The sequence below is a fragment of the Oncorhynchus masou genome, unplaced genomic scaffold, assembly GCF_036934945.1.
Source record: "Oncorhynchus masou masou isolate Uvic2021 unplaced genomic scaffold, UVic_Omas_1.1 unplaced_scaffold_1031, whole genome shotgun sequence".
Classification (NCBI taxonomy): Eukaryota; Metazoa; Chordata; class Actinopteri; order Salmoniformes; family Salmonidae; genus Oncorhynchus; species Oncorhynchus masou.
This window is the reverse complement of record NW_027000005.1, coordinates 122,219-149,636: the sequence shown is the minus strand read 5'-3', so window position 1 is coordinate 149,636 and position 27,418 is coordinate 122,219. Positions and strand designations below refer to the sequence as shown.

General features: G+C 46.0%; 2 protein-coding genes across 2 annotated transcripts in view; both read left to right on the top strand.

The window, feature by feature from the left end:
• Nucleotides 1–6,221, top strand: part of LOC135528770 (trichohyalin-like) — a 20,418-nt gene extending 14,197 nt beyond the window's left edge. Inside the window, exon 5 of the mRNA XM_064957836.1 lies at nt 4,757–6,221. Within this exon, the coding sequence (XP_064813908.1) occupies nt 4,757–5,415 (659 nt within the window). The 3' untranslated portion in view covers nt 5,416–6,221. The remainder of the gene's footprint in view (nt 1–4,756) is intronic.
• A 929-nt stretch (nt 6,222–7,150) lies between these two features.
• clcn7 (chloride channel 7) overlaps nt 7,151–27,418 on the top strand; it is an 85,214-nt gene continuing 64,946 nt past the window's right edge. The window contains exons 1-5 of the mRNA XM_064957840.1: nt 7,151–7,361; nt 13,193–13,270; nt 22,408–22,473; nt 23,872–23,937; nt 24,333–24,465. Coding sequence (XP_064813912.1) covers nt 7,251–7,361; nt 13,193–13,270; nt 22,408–22,473; nt 23,872–23,937; nt 24,333–24,465 — 454 coding nt within the window. The 5' untranslated portion in view covers nt 7,151–7,250. The remainder of the gene's footprint in view (nt 7,362–13,192; nt 13,271–22,407; nt 22,474–23,871; nt 23,938–24,332; nt 24,466–27,418) is intronic.

Here is a 27,418-nt window from a genome sequence, read left to right as displayed (position 1 = left end):
CTCTCTCTCTCCTTCCCTCTCTCTCTCTCTCTCTCTCTCCCTCCTCCTCACATCCATATGAGGGGATAGTCGTAACAGCAGGAGGTAGGAAGATATCAAATGTATTTATGAAGCCAATCAAATGTATTTATATAGCCCTTCGTACATCAGCTGATATCTCAAAGTGCTGTACAGAAACCCAGCCTAAAACCCCAAACAGCAAGCAATGCAGATGTAGAAGCACGGTGGCTAGGAACAACTCCCTAGAAAGACAGAATCCGAGGAAGAAACCTAGAGAGGAACCAGGCTCTGAGGGGTGACCAGTCCTCTTCTGGCTGTACTGGGTAGAGAGGAACCAGGCTCTGAGGGGTGACCAGTCCTCTTCTGGCTGTACTGGGTAGAGAGGAACTAGGCTCTGAGGGTTGGCCAGTTCTCTTCTGGCTGTGCTGGGTAGAGAGGAACCAGGCTCTGAGGGGTGGCCATTTCTCTTCTGGCTATACTGGGTAGAGAGGAACCAGGCACTGATGGGTGGCCATTTCTCTTCTGGCTATACTGGGTAGAGAGGAACCAGGCTCTGATGGGTGGCCATTTCTCTTCTGGCTGTACTGGGTGGAGAGGAACTAGGCTCTGATGGGTGGTCAGTCCTCTTCTGGCTATACTGGGTAAAGAGGAACCAGGCTCTGATGGGTGGCCATTTCTCTTCTGGCTGTACTGGGTAGAGAGGAACCAGGCTCTGAGGGGTGGCCAGTCCTCTTCTGGCTGTACTGGGTAGAGAGGAACCAGGCTCTGAGGGGTGGCCAGTCCTCTTCTGGCTGTACTGGGTAGAGAGGAACCAGGCTCTTGAGGGGTGGCCAGTCCTCTTCTGGCTGTACTGGGTAGAGAGGAACCAGGCTCTGAGGGGTGACCAGTCCTCTTCTGGCTGTACTGGGTAGAGAGGAACCAGGCTCTGAGGGGTGGCCAGTCCTCTTCTAGCTGTACTGGGTGGAGATTATAATACTATATGGCCATTTTAACACCAGATTGTTCAGATGTTCAAACGTTCATAGATGACCAAAAGGGTCAAATAATAACCCCAGTGGGGATCTGTATTCAAATAGTTTTAAAAAGTAGTCTGTTTTTGGGATCTGTATTGAAACACTTTTTAAAAAGTAGCCATTTTTTGAGATCTGTATTCAAAGAGTTTTAGTCAAATTGTTCCCTCTGAAATGGAGTTTTCCCAGGTCTGATGTCACAACGAGTAGTTACAACTAGAGTTATCCCAGGTCTGACGTCACAACGAGTAGTTACAACTAGAGTTATCCCAGGTCTGACGTCACAACGAGTAGTTACAACTAGAGTTATCCCAGGTCTGATGTCACAACGAGTAGTTACAACTAGAGTTATCCCAGGTTACAACTAGAGTTATCCCAGGTCTGACGTCACAACGAGTAGTTACAACTAGAGTTATCCCAGGTTACAACTAGAGTTATCCCAGGTCTGACGTCACAACGAGTAGTTACAACTAGAGTTATCCCAGGTTACAACTAGAGTTATCCCAGGTCTGACATCACAACGAGTAGTTACAACTAGAGTTATCCCAGGTCTGACGACACAACGAGTAGTTACAACTAGAGTTATCCCAGGTCTTGCGTCACAACGAGTAGTTACAACTAGAGTTATCCCAGGTCTGATGTCACAACGAGTAGTTACGACTAGAGTTATCCCAGGTCTGACGTCACAACGAGTAGTTACGACTAGAGTTATCCCAGGTCTGATGTCACAACGAGTAGTTACAACTAGAGTTATCCCAGGTCTGACATCACAACGAGTAGTTACGACTAGAGTTATCCCAGGTCTTGCGTCACAACGAGTAGTTACAACTAGAGTTATCCCAGATCTGACGTCACAACGAGTAGTTACAACTAGAGTTATCCCAGGTCTGAGGTCACAACGAGTAGTTACAACTAGAGTTATCCCAGGTTACAACTAGAGTTATCCCAGGTCTGACATCACAACGAGTAGTTACAACTAGAGTTATCCCAGGTTACAACTAGAGTTATCCCAGGTCTGACGTCACAACGAGTAGTTACAACTAGAGTTATCCCAGATCTGACATCACAACTAGAGTAATCCCAGGTCTGACGTCGCTGAGTAGTTTACAACTAGAGTTATCCCAGTTCTGACGTCACAACGAGTAGTTACGACTAGAGTTATCCCAGGTCTGACGTCACAACGAGTAGTTACAACTAGAGTTGTCCCAGGTCTGAGGTCACAACGAGTAGTTACAACTAGAGTTATCCCAGGTCTGACGTCACAACGAGTAGTTACAACTAGAGTTATCCCAGGTCTGAGGTCACAACTAGAGTTATCCCAGGTCTGACGTCACAACGAGTAGTTACAACTAGAGTTATCCCAGGTCTGATGTCACAACGAGTAGTTACAACTAGAGTTATCCCAGGTCTGATGTCACAACGAGTAGTTACAACTAGAGTTATCCCAGGTCTGATGTCACAACGAGTAGTTACAACTAGAGTTATCCCAGGTCTGACGTCACAACGAGTAGTTACAACTAGAGTTATCCCAGGTCTGATGTCACAACAAGTAGTTACGACTAGAGTTATCCCAGGTCTGATGTCACAACTAGAGTTATCCCAGGTCTGACGTCACAACAAGTAGTTACGACTAGAGTTATCCCAGGTCTGACGTCACAACTAGAGTTATCCCAGGTCTGACGTCACAACAAGTAGTTACGACTAGAGTTATCCCAGCTCTGACGTCACAACTAGAGTTATCCCAGGTCTGATGTCACAACGAGTAGTTACGACTAGAGTTATCCCAGGTCTGACGTCACAACGAGTAGTTACAACTAGAGTTATCCCAGGTCTGATGTCACAACGAGTAGTTACAACTAGAGTTATCCCAGGTTACTACTAGAGTTATCCCAGGTCTGACGTCACAACTAGAGTTATCCCAGGTCTGACGTCACAACGAGTAGTTACGACTAGAGTTATCCCAGATCTGACATCACAACGAGTAGTTACAACTAGAGTTATCCCAGGTCTGATGTCACAACGAGTAGTTACAACTAGAGTTATCCCAGGTCTGATGTCACAACGAGTAGTTACGACTAGAGTTATCCCAGGTCTGACGTCACAACGAGTAGTTACGACTAGAGTTATCCCAGGTCTGATGTCACAACGAGTAGTTACAACTAGAGTTATCCCAGGTCTTGCGTCACAACGAGTAGTTACAACTAGAGTTATCCCAGATCTGACGTCACAACGAGTAGTTACAACTAGAGTTATCCCAGGTCTGAGGTCACAACGAGTAGTTACAACTAGAGTTATCCCAGGTTACAACTAGAGTTATCCCAGGTCTGACATCACAACGAGTAGTTACAACTAGAGTTATCCCAGGTTACAACTAGAGTTATCCCAGGTCTGACGTCACAACGAGTAGTTACAACTAGAGTTATCCCAGATCTGACATCACAACTAGAGTAATCCCAGGTCTGACGTCACAGCGAGTAGTTACAACTAGAGTTATCCCAGTTCTGACGTCACAACGAGTAGTTACGACTAGAGTTATCCCAGGTCTGACGTCACAACGAGTAGTTACAACTAGAGTTGTCCCAGGTCTGAGGTCACAACGAGTAGTTACAACTAGAGTTATCCCAGGTCTGACGTCACAACGAGTAGTTACAACTAGAGTTATCCCAGGTCTGAGGTCACAACTAGAGTTATCCCAGGTCTGACGTCACAACGAGTAGTTACAACTAGAGTTATCCCAGGTCTGATGTCACAACGAGTAGTTACAACTAGAGTTATCCCAGGTCTGACGTCACAACGAGTAGTTACAACTAGAGTTATCCCAGGTCTGACGTCACAACTAGAGTTATCCCAGGTCTGACGTCACAACGAGTAGTTACAACTAGAGTTATCCCAGGTCTGACGTCACAACGAGTAGTTACAACTAGAGTTATCCCAGGTCTGATGTCACAACAAGTAGTTACGACTAGAGTTATCCCAGCTCTGACGTCACAACTAGAGTTATCCCAGGTCTGACGTCACAACAAGTAGTTACAACTAGAGTTATCCCAGGTCTGACGACACAACGAGTAGTTACAACTAGAGTTATCCCAGGTCTGATGTCACAACTAGAGTTATCCCAGGTCTGATGTCACAACGAGTAGTTACGACTAGAGTTATCCCAGGTCTGACGTCACAACGAGTAGTTACAACTAGAGTTATCCCAGGTCTGACGTCACAACGAGTAGTTACAACTAGAGTTATCCCAGGTTACTACTAGAGTTATCCCAGGTCTGACGTCACAACTAGAGTTATCCCAGGTCTGACGTCACAACGAGTAGTTACGACTAGAGTTATCCCAGATCTGACATCACAACGAGTAGTTACAACTAGAGTTATCCCAGGTCTGATGTCACAACGAGTAGTTACAACTAGAGTTATCCCAGGTCTGATGTCACAACGAGTAGTTACAACTAGAGTTATCCCAGGTCTGATGTCACAACGAGTAGTTACGACTAGAGTTATCCCAGGTCTGATGTCACAACGAGTAGTTACGACTAGAGTTATCCCAGGTCTGATGTCACAACGAGTAGTTACGACTAGAGTTATCCCAGGTCTGATGTCACAACGAGTAGTTACAACTAGAGTTATCCCACGTCTGATGTCACAACGAGTAGTTACGACTAGAGTTATCCCAGGTCTAATTTGTTGCAGTGTTTTTTGTTCCAGCACTCCTTGACTATCTCGTCTCTCTGTTTTCTCTCCTCCAGTCTGTAACGTGGACTCCATGCTCCTGTTCCCGTCAGCTTCCTCTGAGAACTACGTCACCTTCTCCCGGAGCTTCCCTGCTCTTCCAGAACTCTCCGTGTGCCTGTGGCTCCGCGTCGACGTCGGGTACGTAGGAACGCTCCTCTCTTACGCCACGGAAGACAACGACAACAAACTAGTCCTATACGGACGCAACTCCTCCTCCTCCTCTTCCTCCACCTCCAGCCGAGCAACCCTGGACTTCGTGGTGGGAGACCCTGCGTACCGTGAGCTCCCTGTGGACTCTGTGCTGGACGGGTGCTGGCACCACCTCTGTGTCCTCTGGTCCTCTATCCAGGGACGATTCTGGCACTACACCGACCGGCGCCTGACCTCTGCAGGGTCACGGTTCAGGAAGGGTTACGAGGTGCCGGGAGGGGGGATAGTGGTGCTGGGAGCAGAGCAGGACAGCCAGGGGGGAGGGTTTGATCCCACCGAGGGGTTCGTGGGGCGCCTGGCGGGGTTCACCGTGTGGGACCGGGTGTTGAGTCCTGGGGAGGTGACGGGGGTGGCTACGGGGAGGGGGGTACCCCGGGGGGTGGTGCTTGAGTTGGGGGACGTTGACGGAGTTCATGGGGAGGTGCAGCAGGTAGCCTGCGAGTGCCTGGAACACTGTAGCTGAGACGTCTGATTCCAAACCGACCCTCATCCCTCGTCCCTCGTCCCTCATCCCAAACCCACCCTGACCGCTCGTCCCTCATCCCTCGTCCCTCATCCCAAACCAACCCTGACCGCTCGTCCCTCATCCCTCGTCCCTCATCCCAAACCGACCCTGACCGCTCGTCCCTCATCCCTCGTCCCTCATCCCAAACCGACCCTGACCGCTCGTCCCTCATCCCTCGTCCCTATAGGCTCCTAGATCTACAATGTGGTCCTTTAGGGCAGAGTGGGCTGGTTTTTACTCCTCTGTACTTGATTGATCAATTAAGGTAATTGATTTCCCCTCACCTGGTTGTCTAGGTCTTAACTGTGCGTCAATTAAAAATAAATAATAACAAATAACAGCAACCAGCCTGGGGGGTTGACTTGGGATTCAGCTGTCGAAATGTTTTAATATCAATCAATTAACTACCATGGAGAATGAAGACCGGCAGAACTGCCCTTCGGACTTAATGGGGACCTGGATTGAAAGAGGAACCCTAACACTTCTCTAACCTTAAACAGTGCCACTGACACACTGTAAAATGAGCATGTGAATGAAAGCCATCAATTATTACTTAAAGCAATGTTGTTATATGGCTAAACAAAGACTATTTCATATCATATATATTGTTACCCAGCAACAGACAGAGAGAGAGACAGACTTCCAGACAGAGAGATAGACTTAGACTGAGAGAGAGGCAGACAGACAGACACAGACATACAGAGGCAGACAGAGAGACAGACAGAGAGACAGACAGACACGGACAGACAGACAGACAGAGAGACAGACAGATACAGACTTAGACAGACAGACAGGGACAGACACAGAGAGAGACAGACTTACAGACAGAGAGAGACAGACAGACAGACAGACAGATACAGATTTAGACAGAGAGAGAGGCAGACAGACAGACAGGGACAGACAGAGAGGCAGACAGACAGACAGGGACAGAGAGGCAGATTGTTCAGATTGTTCTGTTATAAAGTCAACAGACTAGCGGCTCGTTAACCAACTGACATCTGATGTCGGTTATTATCATGCTAATAAATCAAGATTTTGTCAGTTGGAGCTGCTCTCCACTCTACTGGATATATAACAGTCATCATTCACGAGACAAATGATCCTTTATCTATAAACATTGATTCACTCAGTTCGTTTGAATTTGTTTGTATGTCTTTGTTATGCATGGTTTTGTCTTGTCAGTATATTATTTCACTTGAGAGGGAAAACATCGTTTTTTTTCTGCAGCCTACTTCAGCTATTTCAATTTCCAAGGTTCTTGATGTAAGACCGCTACAAATACCTAGATTATTCAATAATTAACCACCAACATGTAAACCATCAGTTCTTCATAATATGACATCGATATCATTGCCTGACTCTTATGCTGTAAAATAAGGGCAAAAATGCGTCTTACTCTCTGTTTTTGGTCTCAGCTGTCAGTTAGAGAACTACACTTCCCAGAAATCCATGCGAATAACAGTTATGTTTGACCCTGTGTGCCACCGGTAGAAACCATCACGAGTTCGCGTATGATTTTAGTCATGTGGATTATCAAAAGTTCCCTCTTGACGTCCTCACTCATCTCTCCTTATCTCCTTTTCAAAACCCATTGGAGGAGATGGTCAGAGGGGCGGGACCTCTGGATTTCTCCTCCAATGGGTTTTCAGAAGGAGACGAGGAGAGAGGACGCGAGGCGGAACTCATTGAGATCCTCCCATAGGAAGCTAGAATGAGAGGTGGTTAACCAGACACAACTGCAAAATAAAAACTATCTCACTGATTGAGAGAGTGGAGAACTACCGCGAGTAAGCATGGCCAATATCACGAAGAAAGTGTCGTGGTCGAGCCGGGGTGACGAGTCCGGTGGCGGCGAGAGAACCCCACTTCTCAACGGCTCGGAAGAAGTCCGGTACACCAGACAGGTAGGGCTAGCATGCTAAACCAGCGAACACAAGCAGAACTGTCTAACGCTGCCGCTATGTGCCAGCTCGGTATCCATGATGTTTTCGAAGAGTAAAACATTATGTTATGTTTTGCTATGAGATTAATGTTTAAAAAAAAAAAACGAGTGCCCCGTTTGTGGTTTGTTTGCATGCAGGCGTTTGCAAATGCTGTTAACAACAACAACAACAACAACAACAACAACAACAACAACAACATGCAAACGTCACAGGATGGAGTTGGAGGATGCTTTTCAGACAAGCACGTTTTTAGAAGTTTAAAACAAATCGATGCCCATTTTAACAATGTGCCAAAGACTGGCAGACCTAAGAAAACTCGCTACAGAAAAAAACAGGGTTTCAGAATAGAACCGTAAGTTAATAAGAAACACTGAACTCCGACTATTAAGGGAATCAGGGAATCAGCCTTTAAGCCTGTAGATTCTGCTCGTTGCGTCATTCACCACTTCCTATTAAATTACACGGGCATTATGACGTGAGTTAGTACCGTTTAATACATGTTACGTAAATTACACCGGCATTATGACGTGAGTTAGTACCGTTTAATACATGTTACGTAAATTACACCGGCATTATGACGTGAGTTAGTACCGTTTAATACATGTTACGTAAATTACACCGGCATTATGACTTGAGTTAGTACCGTTTAATACATGTTACGTAAATTACACCGGCATTATGACTTGAGTTAGTACCGTTTAATACATGTAACGTAAATTACACCGGCATTATGACTTGAGTTAGTACCGTTTAATGCATGTTACGTAAATTACACCGGCATTATGACTTGAGTTAGTATCGTTTAATACATGTTACGTAAATTACACCGGCATTATGACTTGAGTTAGTACCGTTTAATACATGTTACGTAAATTACACCGGCATTATGACGTGAGTTAGTACCGTTTAATACATGTTACGTAAATTACACCGGCATTATGACGTGAGTTAGTACCGTTTAATACATGTTACGTAAATTACACCGGCATTATGACGTGAGTTAGTACCGTTTAATACATGTTACGTAAATTACACCGGCATTATGACTTGAGTTAGTACCGTTTAATACATGTTACGTAAATTACACCGGCATTATGACTTGAGTTAGTACCGTTTAATACATGTAACGTAAATTACACCGGCATTATGACTTGAGTTAGTACCGTTTAATGCATGTTACGTAAATTACACCGGCATTATGACTTGAGTTAGTATCGTTTAATACATGTTACGTAAATTACACCGGCATTATGACGTGAGTTAGTACCGTTTAATACATGTTACGTAAATTACACCGGCATTATGACGTGAGTTAGTACCGTTTAATACATGTTACGTAAATTACACCGGCATTATGACGTGAGTTAGTACCGTTTAATACATGTTACGTAAATTACACCGGCATTATGACGTGAGTTAGTACCGTTTAATACATGTTACGTAAATTACACCGGCATTATGACGTGAGTTAGTACCGTTTAATACATGTTACGTAAATTACACCGGCATTATGACGTGAGTTAGTACCGTTTAATACATGTTACGTAAATTACACCGGCATTATGACTTGAGTTAGTACCGTTTAATACATGTTACGTAAATTACACCGGCATTATGACTTGAGTTAGTACCGTTTAATACATGTAACGTAAATTACACCGGCATTATGACTTGAGTTAGTACCGTTTAATACATGTTACGTAAATTACACCGGCATTAAAGCAAACATGTTCACTTGAGTTAGTACAACTGACTGCTAGATGTTAATACGCGTTACTTCAATTACACATGATAACTGAGCTGTAAGTACTACTGAATGTTAACACATGATAACTGAGCTGTTAGTACTACTGAATGTTAACACATGATAACTGAGCCGTTAGTACTACTGAATGTTAACACATGATAACTGAGCTGTTTGTACTACTGAATGTTAACACATGATAACTGAGTTGTTAGTACTACTGAATGTTAACACATGATAACTGAGCTGTTAGTACTACTGAATGTTAACACATGATAACTGAGCTGTTAGTACTACTGAATGTTAACACATGATAACTGAGCTGTTAGTACTACTGAATGTTAACACATGATAACTGAGCTGTTAGTACTACTGAATGTTAACACATGATAACTGAGCTGTTAGTACTACTGAATGTTAACACATGATAACTGAGCTGTTAGTACTATTGAATGTTAACACATGATAATTGAGCTGTTAGTACTACTGAATGTTAACACATGATAACTGAGCTGTTAGTACTACTGAATGTTAACACATGATAACTGAGCTGTTAGTACTACTGAATGTTAACACATGATAACTGAGCTGTTAGTACTACTGAATGTTAACACATGATAACTGAGCTGTTAGTACTACTGAATGTTAACACATGATAACTGAGCTGTTAGTACTACTGAATGTTAACACATGATAACTGAGCCGTTTGTACTACTGACTACTGGATGTTAACACATGATAACTGAGCTGTTAGTACTACTGAATGTTAACACATGATAACTGAGCTGTTAGTACTACTGACTACTGAATGTTAACACATGATAACTGAGCTGTAAGTACTACTGAATGTTAACACATGATAACCGAGCTGTTAGTACTACTGAATGTTAACACATGATAACTGAGCTGTTAGTACTACTGAATGTTAACACATGATAACTGAGCTGTTAGTACTACTGAATGTTAACACATGATAACTGAGCTGTTAGTACTACTGAATGTTAACACATGATAACTGAGCTGTTTGTACTACTGAATGTTAACACATGATAACTGAGCTGTTAGTACTACTGAATGTTAACACATGATAACTGAGCTGTTAGTACTACTGAATGTTAACACATGATAACTGAGCTGTTAGTACTACTGAATGTTAACACATGATAACTGAGCTGTTAGTACTACTGAATGTTAACACATGATAACTGAGCTGTTAGTACTACTGACTACTGAATGTTAACACATGATAACTGAGCTGTTAGTACTACTGGATGTTAACACATGATAACTGAGCTGTTAGTACTACTGAATGTTAACACGATAACTGAGCCGTTAGTACTACTGAATGTTAACACATGATAACTGAGCCGTTAGTACTACTGAATGTTAACACATGATAACTGAGCTGTTAGTACTACTGAATGTTAACACATGATAACCGAGCTGTTAGTACTACTGAATGTTAACACATGATAACTGAGCTGTTAGTACTACTGAATGTTAACACATGATAACTGAGCTGTTAGTACTACTGACTACTGGATGTTAACACATGATAACTGAGCTGTTAGTACTACTGGATGTTAACACATGATAACTGAGCTGTTTGTACTACTGAATGTTAACACATGATAACTGAGCTGTTAGTACTACTGAATGTTAACACATGATAACTGAGCTGTTAGTACTACTGAATGTTAACACATGATAACTGAGCTGTTAGTACTACTGAATGTTAACACATGATAACTGAGCTGTTAGTACTACTGAATGTTAACACATGATAACTGAGCTGTTTGTACTACTGAATGTTAACACATGATAACTGAGCTGTTAGTACTACTGAATGTTAACACATGATAACTGAGCTGTTAGTACTACTGACTACTGAATGTTAACACATGATAACTGAGCTGTTAGTACTACTGGATGTTAACACATGATAACTGAGCTGTTAGTACTACTGAATGTTAACACATGATAACTGAGCTGTTAGTACTACTGGATGTTAACACATGATAACTGAGCTGTTAGTAACTGAGCTGTTAGTACTACTGACTACTGAATGTTAACACATGATAACTGAGCTGTTAGTACTACTGGATGTTAACACATGATAACTGAGCTGTTAGTACTACTGAATGTTAACACATGATAACTGAGCTGTTAGTACTACTGAATGTTAACACATGATAACTGAGCTGTTAGTACTACTGAATGTTAACACATGATAACTGAGCTGTTAGTACTACTGGATGTTAACACATGATAACTGAGCTGTTAGTACTACTGAATGTTAACACATGATAACTGAGCTGTTTGTACTACTGAATGTTAACACATGATAACTGAGCTGTTAGTACTACTGAATGTTAACACATGATAACTGAGCTGTTAGTACTACTGAATGTTAACACATGATAACTGAGCTGTTTGTACTACTGAATGTTAACACATGATAACTGAGCTGTTAGTACTACTGAATGTTAACACATGATAACTGAGCTGTTAGTACTACTGAATGTTAACACATGATAACTGAGCTGTTAGTACTACTGAATGTTAACACATGATAACTGAGCTGTAAGTACTACTGAATGTTAACACATGATAACTGAGCTGTTAGTACTACTGAATGTTAACACATGATAACTGAGCTGTTAGTACTACTGACTACTGGATGTTAACACATGATAACTGAGCCGTTAGTACTACTGAATGTTAACACATGATAACTGAGCTGTTAGTACTACTGAATGTTAACACGTGATAACTGAGCTGTTAGTACTACTGAATGTTAACACATGATAACTGAGCTGTTAGTACTACTGACTACTGGATGTTAACACATGATAACTGAGCTGTTAGTACTACTGAATGTTAACACATGATAACTGAGCTGTTAGTACTACTGAATGTTAACACATGATAACTGAGCTGTTAGTACTACTGAATGTTAACACATGATAACTGAGCTGTTAGTACTACTGAATGTTAACACATGATAACTGAGCTGTTAGTACTACTGAATGTTAACACATGATAACTGAGCTGTAAGTACTACTGACTACTGAATGTTAACACATGATAACTGAGCTGTTAGTACTACTGAATGTTAACACATGATAACTGAGCCGTTAGTACTACTGAATGTTAACACATGATAACTGAGCCGTTAGTACTACTGAATGTTAACACATGATAACTGAGCTGTTAGTACTACTGAATGTTAACACATGATAACTGAGCTGTTAGTACTACTGAATGTTAACACATGATAACTGAGCTGTTAGTACTACTGACTACTGAATGTTAACACATGATAACTGAGCTGTTAGTACTACTGAATGTTAACACATGATAACTGAGCTGTTAGTACTACTGACTACTGAATGTTAACACATGATAACTGAGCTGTTAGTACTACTGAATGTTAACACATGATAACTGAGCTGTTAGTACTACTGAATGTTAACACATGATAACTGAGCTGTTAGTACTACTGAATGTTAACACATGATAACTGAGCTCAAATGATGTCAATTAGCCTATCGGAAGCTTCTAAAGCCATGACATCATTTTCTGGAATTCTGTTTAAAGGCACTGTAAACTTCTGACCCACTGGAATTGTGATACAGTGAATTATAAGTGAAATAATCTGTCTGTAAACAATTGTTGAAAAAAATTACTTGTGTCATCCACAAATTAGATGTTCTAACCGAGTTGCCAAAAGTATAGTTTGTTAACCAGTGGTTGAAAAACGAGTTTTAATGATTCCAACCTTAGTGTATGTAAACTTCCAACATCAACTGTACTTTTTTCCCACAGACATTACACATGTTAACTTAGTGATGCTAAATGTTAGCTAGGCCTACATGTTAGCTAGGCCTACATGTTAGCTAGGCCTACATGTTAGCTAGGCCTACATGTTAGCTAGGCCTACATGTTAGCTAGGCCTACATGTTAGCTAGGCCTACATGTTCACATTGAAGAAACCTAGAAAAGATCTTTCTAATTCTCTGCGCTGTGTCATGTGTTTGGTCCGTAGGTGTCCGGGGACGGCGGGATGTTTCACATCGGCAGACTGAGCACGGTGGATCTGGAGGAGGATTTGACGTCAGACGAGGTAACGTTCAGCTTTCTATCAATGTGACATCTCGTCCGTCCGCCTCAGCCTAACACTCTGACCCAACTGGCTCCTGCAGCAGCCTAACACTCTGACCCAACTGGCTACAGCCTAACACTCTGACCCAACTGGCTACAGCCTAACACTCTGACCCAACTGACTGCAGCCTAACACTCTGACCCAACTGACTACAGCCTAACACTCTGACCCAACTGGCTACAGCAGCCTAACACTCTGACCCAACTGGCTACAGCCTAACACTCTGACCCAACTGGCTACAGCCTAACACTCTGACCCAACTGGCTACAGCCTAACACTCTGACCCAACTGGCTACAGCAGCCTAACACTCTGACCCAACTGGCTACAGCAGCCTAACACTCTGACCCAACTGGCTACAGCAGCCTAACACTCTGACCCAACTGGCTACAGCAGCCTAACACTCTGACCCAACTGGCTACAGCAGCCTAACACTCTGACCCAACTGGCTACAGCAGCCTAACACTCTGACCCAACTGGCTACAGCCTAACACTCTGACCCAACTGGCTACAGCAGCCTAACACTCTGACCCAACTGGCTACAGCCTAACACTCTGACCCAACTGGCTACAGCAGCCTAACACTCTGACCCAACTGGCTACAGCAGCCTAACACTCTGACCCAACTGGCTACAGCAGCCTAACACTCTGACCCAACTGGCTACAGCAGCCTAACACTCTGACCCAACTGGCTACAGCAGCCTAACACTCTGACCCAACTGGCTACAGCAGCCTAACACTCTGACCCAACTGGCTACAGCAGCCTAACACTCTGACCCAACTGGCTACAGCAGCCTAACACTCTGACCCAACTGGCTGCAGCAGCCTAACACTCTGACCCAACTGGCTGCAGCAGCCTAACACTCTGACCCAACTGGCTGCCGCAGCCTAACACTCTGACCCAACTGGCTGCCGCAGCCTAACACTCTGACCCAACTGGCTGCCGCAGCCTAACACTCTGACCCAACTGGCTGCCGCAGCCTGACCCAACTGGCTGCCGCAGCCTAACACTCTGACCCAACTGGCTGCCGCAGCCTAACACTCTGACCCAACTGGCTGCCGCAGCCTAACACTCTGACCCAACTGGCTGCCGCAGCCTAACACTCTGACCCAACTGGCTGCCGCAGCCTAACACTCTGACCCAACTGGCTGCCGCAGCCTAACACTCTGACCCAACTGGCTGCCGCAGCCTAACACTCTGACCCAACTGGCTGCCGCAGCCTAACACTCTGACCCAACTGGCTGCCGCAGCCTAACACTCTGACCCAACTGGCTGCAGCAGCCTAACACTCTGACCCAACTGGCTGCCGCAGCCTAACACTCTGACCCAACTGGCTGCCGCAGCCTAACACTCTGACCCAACTGGCTGCCGCAGCCTAACACTCTGACCCAACTGGCTGCCGCAGCCTAACACTCTGACCCAACTGGCTGCCGCAGCCTAACACTCTGACCCAACTGGCTGCCGCAGCCTAACACTCTGACCCAACTGGCTGCCGCAGCCTAACACTCTGACCCAACTGGCTGCCGCAGCCTAACACTCTGACCCAACTGGCTGCCGCAGCCTAACACTCTGACCCAACTGGCTGCCGCAGCCTAACACTCTGACCCAACTGGCTGCTGCCTAACACTCTGACCCAACTGCCTAACACTCTGACCCAACTGGCTGCCGCAGCCTAACACTCTGACCCAACTGGCTGCCGCAGCCTAACACTCTGACCCAACTGGCTGCCGCAGCCTAACACTCTGACCCAACTGGCTGCCGCAGCCTAACACTCTGACCCAACTGGCTGCCGCAGCCTAACACTCTGACCCAACTGGCTGCCGCAGCCTAACACTCTGACCCAACTGGCTGCGCTAACACTCTGACCCAACTGGCTGCCGCAGCCTAACACTCTGACCCAACTGGCTGCCGCAGCCTAACACTCTGACCCAACTGGCTGCCGCAGCCTAACACTCTGACCCAACTGGCTGCCGCAGCCTAACACTCTGACCCAACTGGCTGCCGCAGCCTAACACTCTGACCCAACTGGCTGCCGCAGCCTAACACTCTGACCCAACTGGCTGCCGCAGCCTAACACTCTGACCCAACTGGCTGCCGCAGCCTAACACTCTGACCCAACTGGCTGCCGCAGCCTAACACTCTGACCCAACTGGCTGCCGCAGCCTAACACTCTGACCCAACTGGCTGCCGCAGCCTAACACTCTGACCCAACTGGCTGCCGCAGCCTAACACTCTGACCCAACTGGCTGCCGCAGCCTAACACTCTGACCCAACTGGCTGCCGCAGCCTAACACTCTGACCCAACTGGCTGCCGCAGCCTAACACTCTGACCCAACTGGCTGCCGCAGCCTAACACTCTGACCCAACTGGCTGCCGCAGCTAACACTCTGACCCAACTGGCTGCCGCAGCCTAACACTCTGACCCAACTGGCTGCCGCAGCCTAACACTCTGACCCAACTGGCTGCCGCAGCCTAACACTCTGACCCAACTGGCTGCCCAACTGGCTGCCGCAGCCTAACACTCTGGCCCAACTGGCTGCCGCAGCCTAACACTCTGGCCCAACTGGCTGCCGCAGCCTAACACTCTGACCCAACTGGCTGCCGCAGCCTAACACTCTGACCCAACTGGCTGCCGCAGCCTAACACTCTGACCCAACTGGCTGCCGCAGCCTAACACTCTGACCCAACTGGCTGCCGCAGCCTAACACTCTGACCCAACTGGCTGCCGCAGCCTAACACTCTGGCCCAACTGGCTGCCGCAGCCTAACACTCTGGCCCAACTGGCTGCCGCAGCCTAACACTCTGACCCAACTGGCTGCCGCAGCCTAACACTCTGACCCAACTGGCTCCTGCAGCCTAACACTCTGACCCAACTGGCTCCTGCAGCCTAACACTCTGACCCAACTGGCTGCAGCCTAACACTCTGACCCAACTGGCTCCTGCAGCAGCCTAACACTCTGACCCAACTGGCTCCTGCAGCAGCCTAACACTCTGACCCAACTGGCTCCTGCAGCAGCCTAACACTCTGACCCAACTGGCTCCTGCAGCAGCCTAACACTCTGACCAGTTCGGACACGTCGCAAAATAAATTTAGAATTCCATGTTATTCAATTATTGTTGTGTTTACACTGCTCGCGCCGAGTGTCTGCGACACCAAGGGCTAAAATAGAGCTCATTCCTATTTCTGATGCAGATCGTGCTGAAATCCTGCCTCTCTCATCTCCTCATTGGTTTGTAGACACAGGTACCCACGTGCCATCTCCTCATTGGTTATACCCACGTGGTTAAAGACAAACTGTTTTGCCGGTCGTCGTGGTAATATTATGAAAGTTTAGATGCTAGAAACGATGACCAGAAACGATTTGGTTGGCCGTTTTATGTGTGGATTAATTGTCGAAGTAGAGGACCTTGTGCATTTCTGGTAAAATAGCAACTCAATGTTTATATCCCAGGACAAATTAGTTAGCAACAGCAAGCTAACTAGCAAAATTGCCATACATGTTTTAATGCTTTTTGACCTGTCCCCAAATTAATGTCATTGGTTCAGAGTTCGTTTTGATATTTTAACCTGCGTGTCGTGATCGCGTTTGGTCTGATCATCTGTGTTGAGACGCCTTCCAAGTAACAGCTTATTCAAGTAAAGAACTAGGTCCTCGTAGTCATGACGATGGAAGGCGTTTGGACACATGATCAGACAGACCCCCGTAGCTTCACAGCCTTTGAAGCGTCTGACTGTTTCTCTATTCAGTGAAATACACCTTTTAGGGCCGATACCAGTATCGCAGTATTTTATTTTGCCATAGCAAAAAATGAAAACACGAAGCAGACCAAACTCTTTGGTCCTTTTTCAAAACCTGCTGTATATAAAATATGTGGTATTTCTTGGAAAATACATGACTCTGGATGACAACATAATGGTGGTTGTTTCCAACATCAGGGCTGTTTTCCCAAAGAAGTTATTTATTTATATATATCTATATATCTGCAGAAGGTCAGCTGAGTGTGACAGTCTAATTCCAATACAGTGCTTCGGGCTTACTAAAACCTGGGGAACAAGTTGTGGATCTTGCTAGTCTATTAATAAACACGGCCTCTAAATAGAACAATTGTGTGGTCTTAATACTTCCTACAAGCCTGACTGTAAACCACAGGTCTACAAGCCTGACTGTAAACCACTGCAACAGGTCTACAAGCCTGACTGTAATCCACAGGTCTACAAGCCTGTCTGTAATCCACAGGTCTACAAGCCTGACTGTAATCTACAGGTCTACAAGCCTGACTGTAATCCACTGCAACAGGCCTACAAGCCTGACTGTAATCCACAGGTCTACAAGCCTGACTGTAATCCACTGCAGCAGGTCTACAAGCCTGACTGTAATCCACTGGTCTACAAGCCTGACTGTAAACCACTGCAGCAGGTCTACAAGCCTGACTGTAATCCACTGCAACAGGTCTACAAGCCTGACTGTAATCCACAGGTCTACAAGCCTGACTGTAATCCACTGCAACAGGTCTACAAGCCTGACTGTAATCCACTGCAACAGGTCTACAAGCTTGACTGTAATCCACTGCAACAGGTCTACAAGCCTGACTGTAATCCACTGCAACAGGTCTACAAGCCTGACTGTAATCCACTGCAACAGGTCTACAAGCCTGACTGTAATCCACTGCAACAGGCCTACAAGCCTGACTGTAATCCACAGGTCTACAAGCCTGACTGTAATCCACAGGTCTACAAGGCTGACTGTAAACCACTGCAGCAGGTCTACAAACCTGACTGTAAACCACTGCAACAGGTCTACAAGCCTGACTGTAATCCACAGGTCTACAAGCCTGACTGTAATCCACAGGTCTACAAGGCTGACTGTAAACCACTGCAGCAGGTCTACAAACCTGACTGTAATCCACTGCAACAGGCCTACAAGCCTGACTGTAATCCACAGGTCTACAAGCCTGACTGTAATCCACAGGTCTACAAGCCTGACTGTAATCCACAGGTCTACAAGCCTGACTGTAATCCACAGGTCTACAAGCCTGACTGTAATCCACAGGTCTACAAGCCTGACTGTAATCCACAGGTCTACAAGCCTGACTGTAATCCACAGGTCTACAAGCCTGACTGTAATCCACAGGTCTACAAGCCTGACTGTAATCCACAGGTCTACAAGCCTGACTGTAATCCACAGGTCTACAAGCCTGACTGTAATCCACAGGTCTACAAGCCTGACTGTAATCCACTGGTCTACAAGCCTGACTGTAATCCACTGGTCTACAAGCCTGACTGTAATCCACTGGTCTACAAGCCTGACTGTAATCCACTGCAGCAGGTCTACAAGCCTGACTGTAATCCACTGCAGCAGGTCTACAAGCCTGACTGTAATCCACTGCAGCAGGTCTACAAGCCTGACTGTAATCCACTGCAACAGGCCTACAAGCCTGACTGTAATCCACTGCAGCAGGTCTACAAGCCTGACTGTAATCCACTGCAACAGGTCTACAAGCCTGACTGTAATCCACTGCAACATGTCTACAAGCCTGACTGTAATCCACAGGTCTACAAGCCTGACTGTAATCCACTGCAGCAGGTCTACAAGCCTGACTGTAATCCACTGCAGCAGGTCTACAAGCCTGACTGTAAACCACTGCAGCAGGTCTACAAGCCTGACTGTAATCCACTGGGTCTACAAGCCTGACTGTAATCAACAGAAGCCTGATTTAGCAGGCTGAAAACGTGGATTTAACCATTGCAAAATGACCTGCCAGTGAATAAGACGACTAACCAACAGCCAGCCGGTCTGAGTCATGGGCTTGGTAAAGCACGAGTGTGGGAAATCCAGGCCCAGTTTTAGTTCCACTTCAAGCTCTTCCTGTGTTTGGCAACCCAGCCCTGTTCTGTTAATCTATGGGTCATTCTGATTGGTCCTTCTCCTAGTGGGGGGAGGGGGGTCTGGTGAAGCTTTCTCCCTGGGTTCTGAAATGTTTTGTCCAAGGAGATATATTTGAGTGGACTGGTAAATTCTAATGACTTGATTTCATCTGAAATACACAGCGACAGGATGGAATACTTGTGTGTACCTCCCAGATTGTGTCTAGATTGTGTGTACCTCCCAGATTGGGTGTAGATTGTGTGTACCTCCCAGATTGGATGCAGATTGGGTGTACCTCCCAGATTGGGTGTACCTCCCAGATTGGATGCAGATTGGGTGTACCTCCCAGATTGGGTGTACCTCCCAGATTGGGTGTACCTCCCAGATTGGATGCAGATTGGGTGTACCTCCCAGATTGGGTGTACCTCCCCAGATTGGGTGTACCTCCCCAGATTGAGTGTACCTCCCCAGATTGGGTGTACCTCCCCAGATTGGGTGTACCTCCCCAGATTGGGTGTACCTCCCCAGATTGGGTCCAGATTGGGTGTACCTCCCAGGTTGGGTCTAGATTGGGTGCACCTCCCAGGTTGGGTCTAGATTGGGTGTACCTCCCAGATTGTGTGTACCTCCCAGATTGGGTGTACCTCCCAGGTTGGGTCTAGATTGGGTGTACCTCCCAGATTGTGTGTACCTCCCAGATTGGGTGTATATGTGTTGTGATATTGTGTAGAGATGCAATAATAAACTATTTGAAATGACTGAAAACGTGTGAATTCTAGTGATGGGGGGATTTGATGGGATATTACTTTTGATGATATCAATATCATGATATTATTTTTGCGCTAGTAGGGAAGCTCTGGCATGGTAGGGAAGCTCTGGCATGGTAGGAGAGCTCTGGCATGGTAGGAGAGCTCTGGCATGGTAGGAGAGCTCTGACATGGTAGGAGAGCTCTGGCATGGTAGGAGAGCTCTGTCATGGTAGGAGAGCTCTGGCATGGTAGGGAAGCTCTGGCATGGTAGGGAAGCTCTGGCATGGTCGAAGAGCTCTGGCATGGTAGGAGAGCTCTGGCATGGTAGGAGAGCTCTGTCATGGTAGGAGAGCTCTGGCATGGTAGGGAAGCTCTGGCATGGTAGGGAAGCTCTGGCATGGTCGGAGAGCTCTGGCATGGTAGGAGAGCTCTGGCATGGTCGGAGAGCTCTGGCATGGTAGGAGAGCTCTGGCATGGTAGGAGAGCTCTGGCATGGTAGGAGAGCTCTGGCATGGTAGGGAAGCTCTGGCATGGTAGGAGAGCTCTGGCATGGTAGGGAAGCTCTGGCATGGTCGGAGAGCTCTGGCATGGTAGGAGAGCTCTGGCATGGTAGGAGAGCTCTGGCATGGTCGGAGAGCTCTGGCATGGTAGGAGAGCTCTGGCATGGTAGGAGAGCTCTGGCATGGTAGGGGAGCTCTGGCATGGTAGGAGAGCTCTGGCATGGTAGGAGAGCTCTGGCATGGTAGGGAAGCTCTGGCATGGCAGGAGAGCTCTGGCATGGCAGGGGAGCTCTGGCATGGTAGGGGAGCTCTGGCATGGTAGGAGAGCTCTGGCATGGTAGGAGAGCTCTGTCATGGTAGGAGAGCTCTGGCATGGTAGGGAAGCTCTGGCATGGTAGGGAAGCTCTGGCATGGTCGGGAAGCTCTGGCATGGTAGGAGAGCTCTGGCATGGTCGGAGAGCTCTGGCATGGTCGGAGAGCTCTGGCATGGTCGGAGAGCTCTGGCATGGTAGGGGAGCTCTGGCATGGTAGGAGAGCTCTGGCATGGTAGGAGAGCTCTGGCATGGTAGGGAAGCTCTGGCATGGCAGGAGAGCTCTGGCATGGCAGGGGAGCTCTGGCATGGTAGGAGAGCTCTGGCATGGTCGGAGAGCTCTGGCATGGTAGGGAAGCTCTGGCATGGTATGAGAGATCTGGCATGGTCGGAGAGCTCTGGCATGGTAGGAGAGCTCTGGCATGGTAGGAGAGCTCTGGCATGGTAGGAGAGCTCTGACATGGTAGGAGAGCTCTGACATGGTAGGAGATGCATGTCATTCAGTCTAACGGGAGAGGGCTCGAAGGATTAGCGGATTGAACGGTTTAAAGAGATACCTCGGGAAGCCCTTTATCTACTTCACCAGTCCGATGCACTCATGGATACCATTTTTATGTCTCTGCGTCCAGTTTGAAGGAAGTTGCTAACTAGCATTAGCACAATGACTGGAAATCTATGGTAACTGCTAGTATGTCCCATAGACTTCCAGTCATTGCATTAACGATAGTTAGCATTGGCTCCTCTAACTTGCTTCATACTGGATGTAGAGACGTATTAAGAGGGGTATCTATGAGTTCATCTGACTCTTGGGGAAGTGGAGCCAAAATCCCGACGAGTCACTTTTTAAATAAAAAGTAGCCTAGTTTTTATCAGGAAGTGGAAATAGTAACCGTGCGATTTATACGATGGCCGGCGCTAATGGGAAACACTGCAAATGACACCATACTATCCCCTATATACAGGCCACTGCTTTTGGTCACTGCACTATGGACACGGGGCTACAGTAGTGCACTATACAGGGACTAGATGTTCCTGTTAGGATGATTTGGATTTGCCTGTTGGCGTTGTGAGCCTGAGGGTCAGAAATAATCTGATGATGGTGTTATTCTGCAGTGATCCATAATGGTGTTATTCTGCAATGATCCATAATGGTGGTGTTCTGCAATGATCCATAATGGTGGTGTTCTGCAATGATCCATAATGGTGGTGTTCTGCAATGATCCATAATGGTGGGGTTCTGCAATGATCCATAATGGTGGGGTTCTGCAATGATCCATAATGGTGGTGTTCTGCAATGATCCATAATGGTGGTGTTCTGCAATGATCCATAATGGTGGTGTTCTGCAATGATCCATAATGGTGTTGTTCTGCAATGATCCATAATGGTGTTGTTCTGCAATGATCCATAATGGTGTCATAATGCATGGACACTTGGGCTGTGTCTCAATCGTCTCAAATGTTTTTCTTCCTCTGCTTGTCTACATGTATAAGGGAGTACGACCAACTTAATGTCCTTCCTGTATGGCTCTGCTCTCACCTATCCCGTGTTCCAGATGATATGTGAATAGACAAGGAGAGGGATTTAATACTGGGGACTAGACAAGGAGAGGGGATGAAGACGGCCCCCTTGGCCTTGTTTTAATACTTAACCAATGCATCCTTCCCTCCTTCAGGACTCAGTGAGGGGCTGTCCCAAGGAGATCCCTCACAACGAGAAGCTGCTGTCACTCAAATACGAGGTAAATCCTTGGTTCTCCAGAGGCTTTGGACCTGGTCTGAAGGGTGTTCAACGTAGCTAGTCAACGTTTTATACATGAGACTTAACACAATGTTTATCAGAGGCCTTGGACCTGGTCTGAAGGGTGTTCAACGTAGCTAGTCAACGTTTTATACATGAGACTTAACACAATGTTTATCAGAGGCCTTGGACCTGGTCTGAAGGGTGTTCAACGTAGCTAGTCAACGTTTTATACATGAGACTTAACACAATGTTTATCAGAGGCCTTGGACCTGGTCTGAAGGGTGATCAACGTAGCTAGTCAACGTTTTATACATGAGACTTAACACAATGTTTATCAGAGGCCTTGGACCTGGTCTGAAGGGTGATCAACGTAGCTAGTCAACGTTTTATACATGAGACTTAACACAATGTTTATCAGAGGCCTTGAACCTGGTCTGAAGGGTGTTCAACGTAGCTAGTCAACGTTTTATACATGAGACTTAACACAATGTTTATCAGAGGCCTTGAACCTGGTCTGAAGGGTGTTCAACGTAGCTAGTCAACGTTTTATACATGAGACTTAACACAATGTTTATCAGAGGCCTTGGACCTGGTCTGAAGGGTGTTCAACGTAGCTAGTCAACGTTTTATACATGAGACTTAACACAATGTTTATCAGAGGCCTTGGACCTGGTCTGAAGGGTGTTCAACGTAGCTAGTCAACGTTTTATACATGAGACTTAACACAATGTTTATCAGAGGCCTTGGACCTGGTCTGAAGGGTGTTCAACGTAGCTAGTCAACGTTTATACATGAGACTTAACACAATGTTTATCAGAGGCCTTGGACCTGGTCTGAAGGGTGTTCAACGTAGCTAGTCAACGTTTTATACATGAGACTTAACACAATGTTTATCAGAGGCCTTGGACCTGGTCTGAAGGGTGTTCAACGTAGCTAGTCAACGTTTTATACATGAGACTTAACACAATGTTTATCAGAGGCCTTGAACCTGGTCTGAAGAGTGATCAACGTAGCTAGTCAATGTTTTATACATGAGACTTAACACAATGTTTATCAGAGGCCTTGAACCTGGTCTGAAGGGTGTTCAACGTAGCTAGTCAATGTTTTATACATGAGACTTAACACAATGTTTATCAGAGGCCTTGAACCTGGTCTGAAGGGTGTTCAACGTAGCTAATCAACGTTTTATACATGAGACTTAACACAATGTTTATCATTTATTGTTGTCCCGAGTCTGTCATAACAAATGATTTCCAAAAACAATGAGCGCTATATTTACTTGAAATGTGTTTGTTTTTTAGTTGGTGTACTTTTATCAAGAGTCCAAAGTCCTCCCAGGGTCACCACGTCTCTATGAGCAGTATAGATGGTGTAAAAGTGTGTGTGTGTGTTTCAGAGTCTGGACTATGACAACAGTGAGAATCAGCTGTTTCTGGAGGAGGAGAGACGGATGAGCTTCTTAGTAAGTGGAGAACCCCTACACACACACACACACACAAACAGGCAGACACAGGCAGACACAGACAGACAGACAGACAGGCAGACAGACAGACAGGCAGGCAGACACAGGCAGACAGACAGACAGACAGACAGACAGACAGACATACAGACAGACAGGCAGGCAGACAGACAGACAGACAGACAGACAGACAGACAGACAGACAGGCAGACAGACAGGCAGACAGACAGACAGACAGGCAGACAGGCAGACAGGCAGACAGGCAGGCAGGCAGACAGACAGACAGGCAGACAGACACAGGCAGGCAGGCAGACAGACAGACAGACAGACAGACAGACAGACAGACAGACATTGATTGATGTCCCCCCCCTCCCATTTCTCTCCCCTCTCGTCCTCAGGGGTTCAAGTGTTTGGAGATCAGTCGGTGGGTGATCTGTGGTCTGATTGGCTTCCTGACTGGACTCATAGCCTGCTGCATAGATATCGCCGTGGAGAACCTGGCTGGGGTCAAGTACTACGTTGTCAAACAGAGTATCCTTCCGCTCGCTGACCCACATCACAGAACGGTCATATCCTTCCGCTCACTGACCCACAGTTCAGAACGGTCATATCCTTCTGCTCACTGACCCACATCACAGAACGGTCATATCCTTCCACATCACAGAACGGTCATATCCTTCCGCTCACTCACAGAACGGTCACCCACATCACAGAACGGTCATATCCTTCCGCCCACATCACTGACCCCTTCCGCTCACTGACATCACAGAACGGTCATATCCTTCCGCTCACTGACCCACATCACAGAACGGTCATATCCTTCCGCATCACTGACCCACATCACAGAACGGTCATATCCTTCCGCTCACTGACCCACATCACAGAACGGTCATATCCTTCCACATCACTGACCCACATCACAGAACGGTCATATCCTTCCACTGACCCACATCACAGAACGGTCATATCCTTCCACATCACAGAACAGTCATATCATCACAGAACGGTCATATCCTTCCGCTCACTGACCCACATCACAGAACGGTCATATCCTTCCGCTCACTGACCCACATCACAGAACGGTCATATCCTTCCGCTCACTGACCCACATCACAGAACGGTCATATCCTTCCACTGACCCACATCACAGAACGGTCATATCCTTCCACACATCATAGAACGGTCATATCCTTCCACATCACAGAACGGTCATATCCTTCCACATCACAGAACGGTCATATCCTTCCGCTCACTGACCCACATCACAGAACGGTCATATCCTTCCGCTCACTGACCCACATCACAGAACTGTCATATCCTTCCACATCACAGAACGGTCATATCCTTCCGCTCACTGACCCACATCACAGAACGGTCATATCCTTCCACATCACAGAACTGTCATGTCCTTCCACATCACAGAACGGTCATATCCTTCCACATCACAGAACGGTCATATCCTTCCACATCACAGAACGGTCATATCCTCCCACACACTGACCCACAGTTCAGAAGGTGTTCCATACTCTGAACTGTCATGTTAAATATTGTCTGTGTAGAAAAATATGGTGTTGTGACATCCTACAGCGTTTGTCTATGTTCCACTGTTGTCCCGTCCTACAGCGTTTGTCTGTGTACCACAACATACTGTCCTTCCTCTCACTCACCCACAGGATAGTCATGTCTAGTTTTAGTTTCTGAAATTCCAGTACATGGTGGATTTCTTTGGCCAATTCCGGGAGGGTAGTCTTCAGGCGGACAACTCTCCCAATAAATCAAGAGTTTGGGTAGACAGAGTTTAAAAAAATAATCCCCTTGGAAACATGACAGAAGCGAACACACAATGTGGAGGCAGATAGCTGGTGGTTGTAAGCTTGTAACGCTAACGTCATATAAACTATGTAAACGACTCAATGCAAAATACACTAGTTGAAAGTATGGGTTTGTTTACAGCAGGGCTCTGGATGGATTTTCTGGCAGCCAACTTCACCCTTTTCTCTCTGCCAAACTGGCATTGGTCTAAGTACAGGCGTGTGTGCTGGAACATTGGGACATTGTGGGAAGGCAACTCCTAGAGAGACCAGGCCCAGTTTAGAGTTGTCTTTGTTCAGTCATTGACATTTGGTCTCTAAATGTGTTTAGGAAAGTAAAAGTGTACCTCTGCCTTATCATGGATTCAGAGCTATCTATCTAATATAACTCAAAGGGGTTTCTTTATTAATGGAAGCGTCTCTAATGTTAAACATGTAAAGTGTGGTGTACCGCAGGGCAGCTCTCTAGGCCCTCTGCTCTTTTCTATTTTTACCAATGACCTGCCACTGGTATTAAACAAAGCATTTGTCCACGTATGCTGATGAATCAACCATATACGTTAAGGTTTTCAGTGACTTCATGAGCTGTAGTTGCTAGTTGTCGTGGCTGTTGAACAAGTTGAGGAGACTAAATTATTTGGTGTTACCTTAGAATGTAAACTGTCATGGTGAAAACCTATACATTCAATCATTGTAAAGATGGTGAGAGGTCTGTCCCTACTAAAGAGATTCTCCACGAAGCAAGTCCTGTAGTCTCCTAGTTTTATATTATCTTGATTATTGTCAAGTCCTGTAGTCTCTAGTTTTATATTATCTTGATTATTGTCCAGTCATATGGTCAAGTCCTGTAGTCTCTAGTTTTATATTATCTTGATTATTGTCCAGTCATATGGTCAAGTCCTGTAGTCTCTAGTTTTATATTATCTTGATTATTGTCCAGTCATATGGTCAAGTCCTGTAGTCTCTAGTTTTATATGATCTTGATTATTGTCCAGTCATATAGTCAGCTGGTCCAGAACACAGCGGCACATCTTGTTCTTCATTGTAATCAGAGAGCTGATATTAATACTATGCATGCCCAGTCTGTCTTGGCTCAGAGTTGAGGAAAGACTGACTGTCACTTCCTGTTTTTATTTGGAAATTCCACATTTTTTGCATAGTCAAGTTACACAAGGCACTGACACATACACTTACCCCAACAGACATGCCACCAGGGGTCTTTTCACAGTCCCCAGGTCCAGAACAAATTCAAAGAAACAGTATTGTACAGAGCTGTGAGTGCATGGAACTCCCATCTTATATATATATCAAATAATCAGCAAACCTGGTTTCTAAAAACAAATGAAGCAACAGCTCACGGCACAACGCATCTCCCCCTTGTGACCTACTGGTTGTGTAGGTACTGACATGTGACCTACTGGTTGTGTGTGTACTGACATGTGTCCTGCTGGTTGTGTGGGTACTGACATGTGTCCTACTGGTTGTGTAGATACCGACATGTGTCCTACTGGTTGTGTGGGTACCGACATGTGACCTACTGGTTGTGTGGGTACTGACATGTGTCCTACTGGTTGTGTAGTTACTGACATGTGAACTACTGGTTGTGTGTGGGTACTGACATGTGACCTACTGGTTGTGTGGGTATCGACATGTGTCCTACTGGTTGTGTAGGT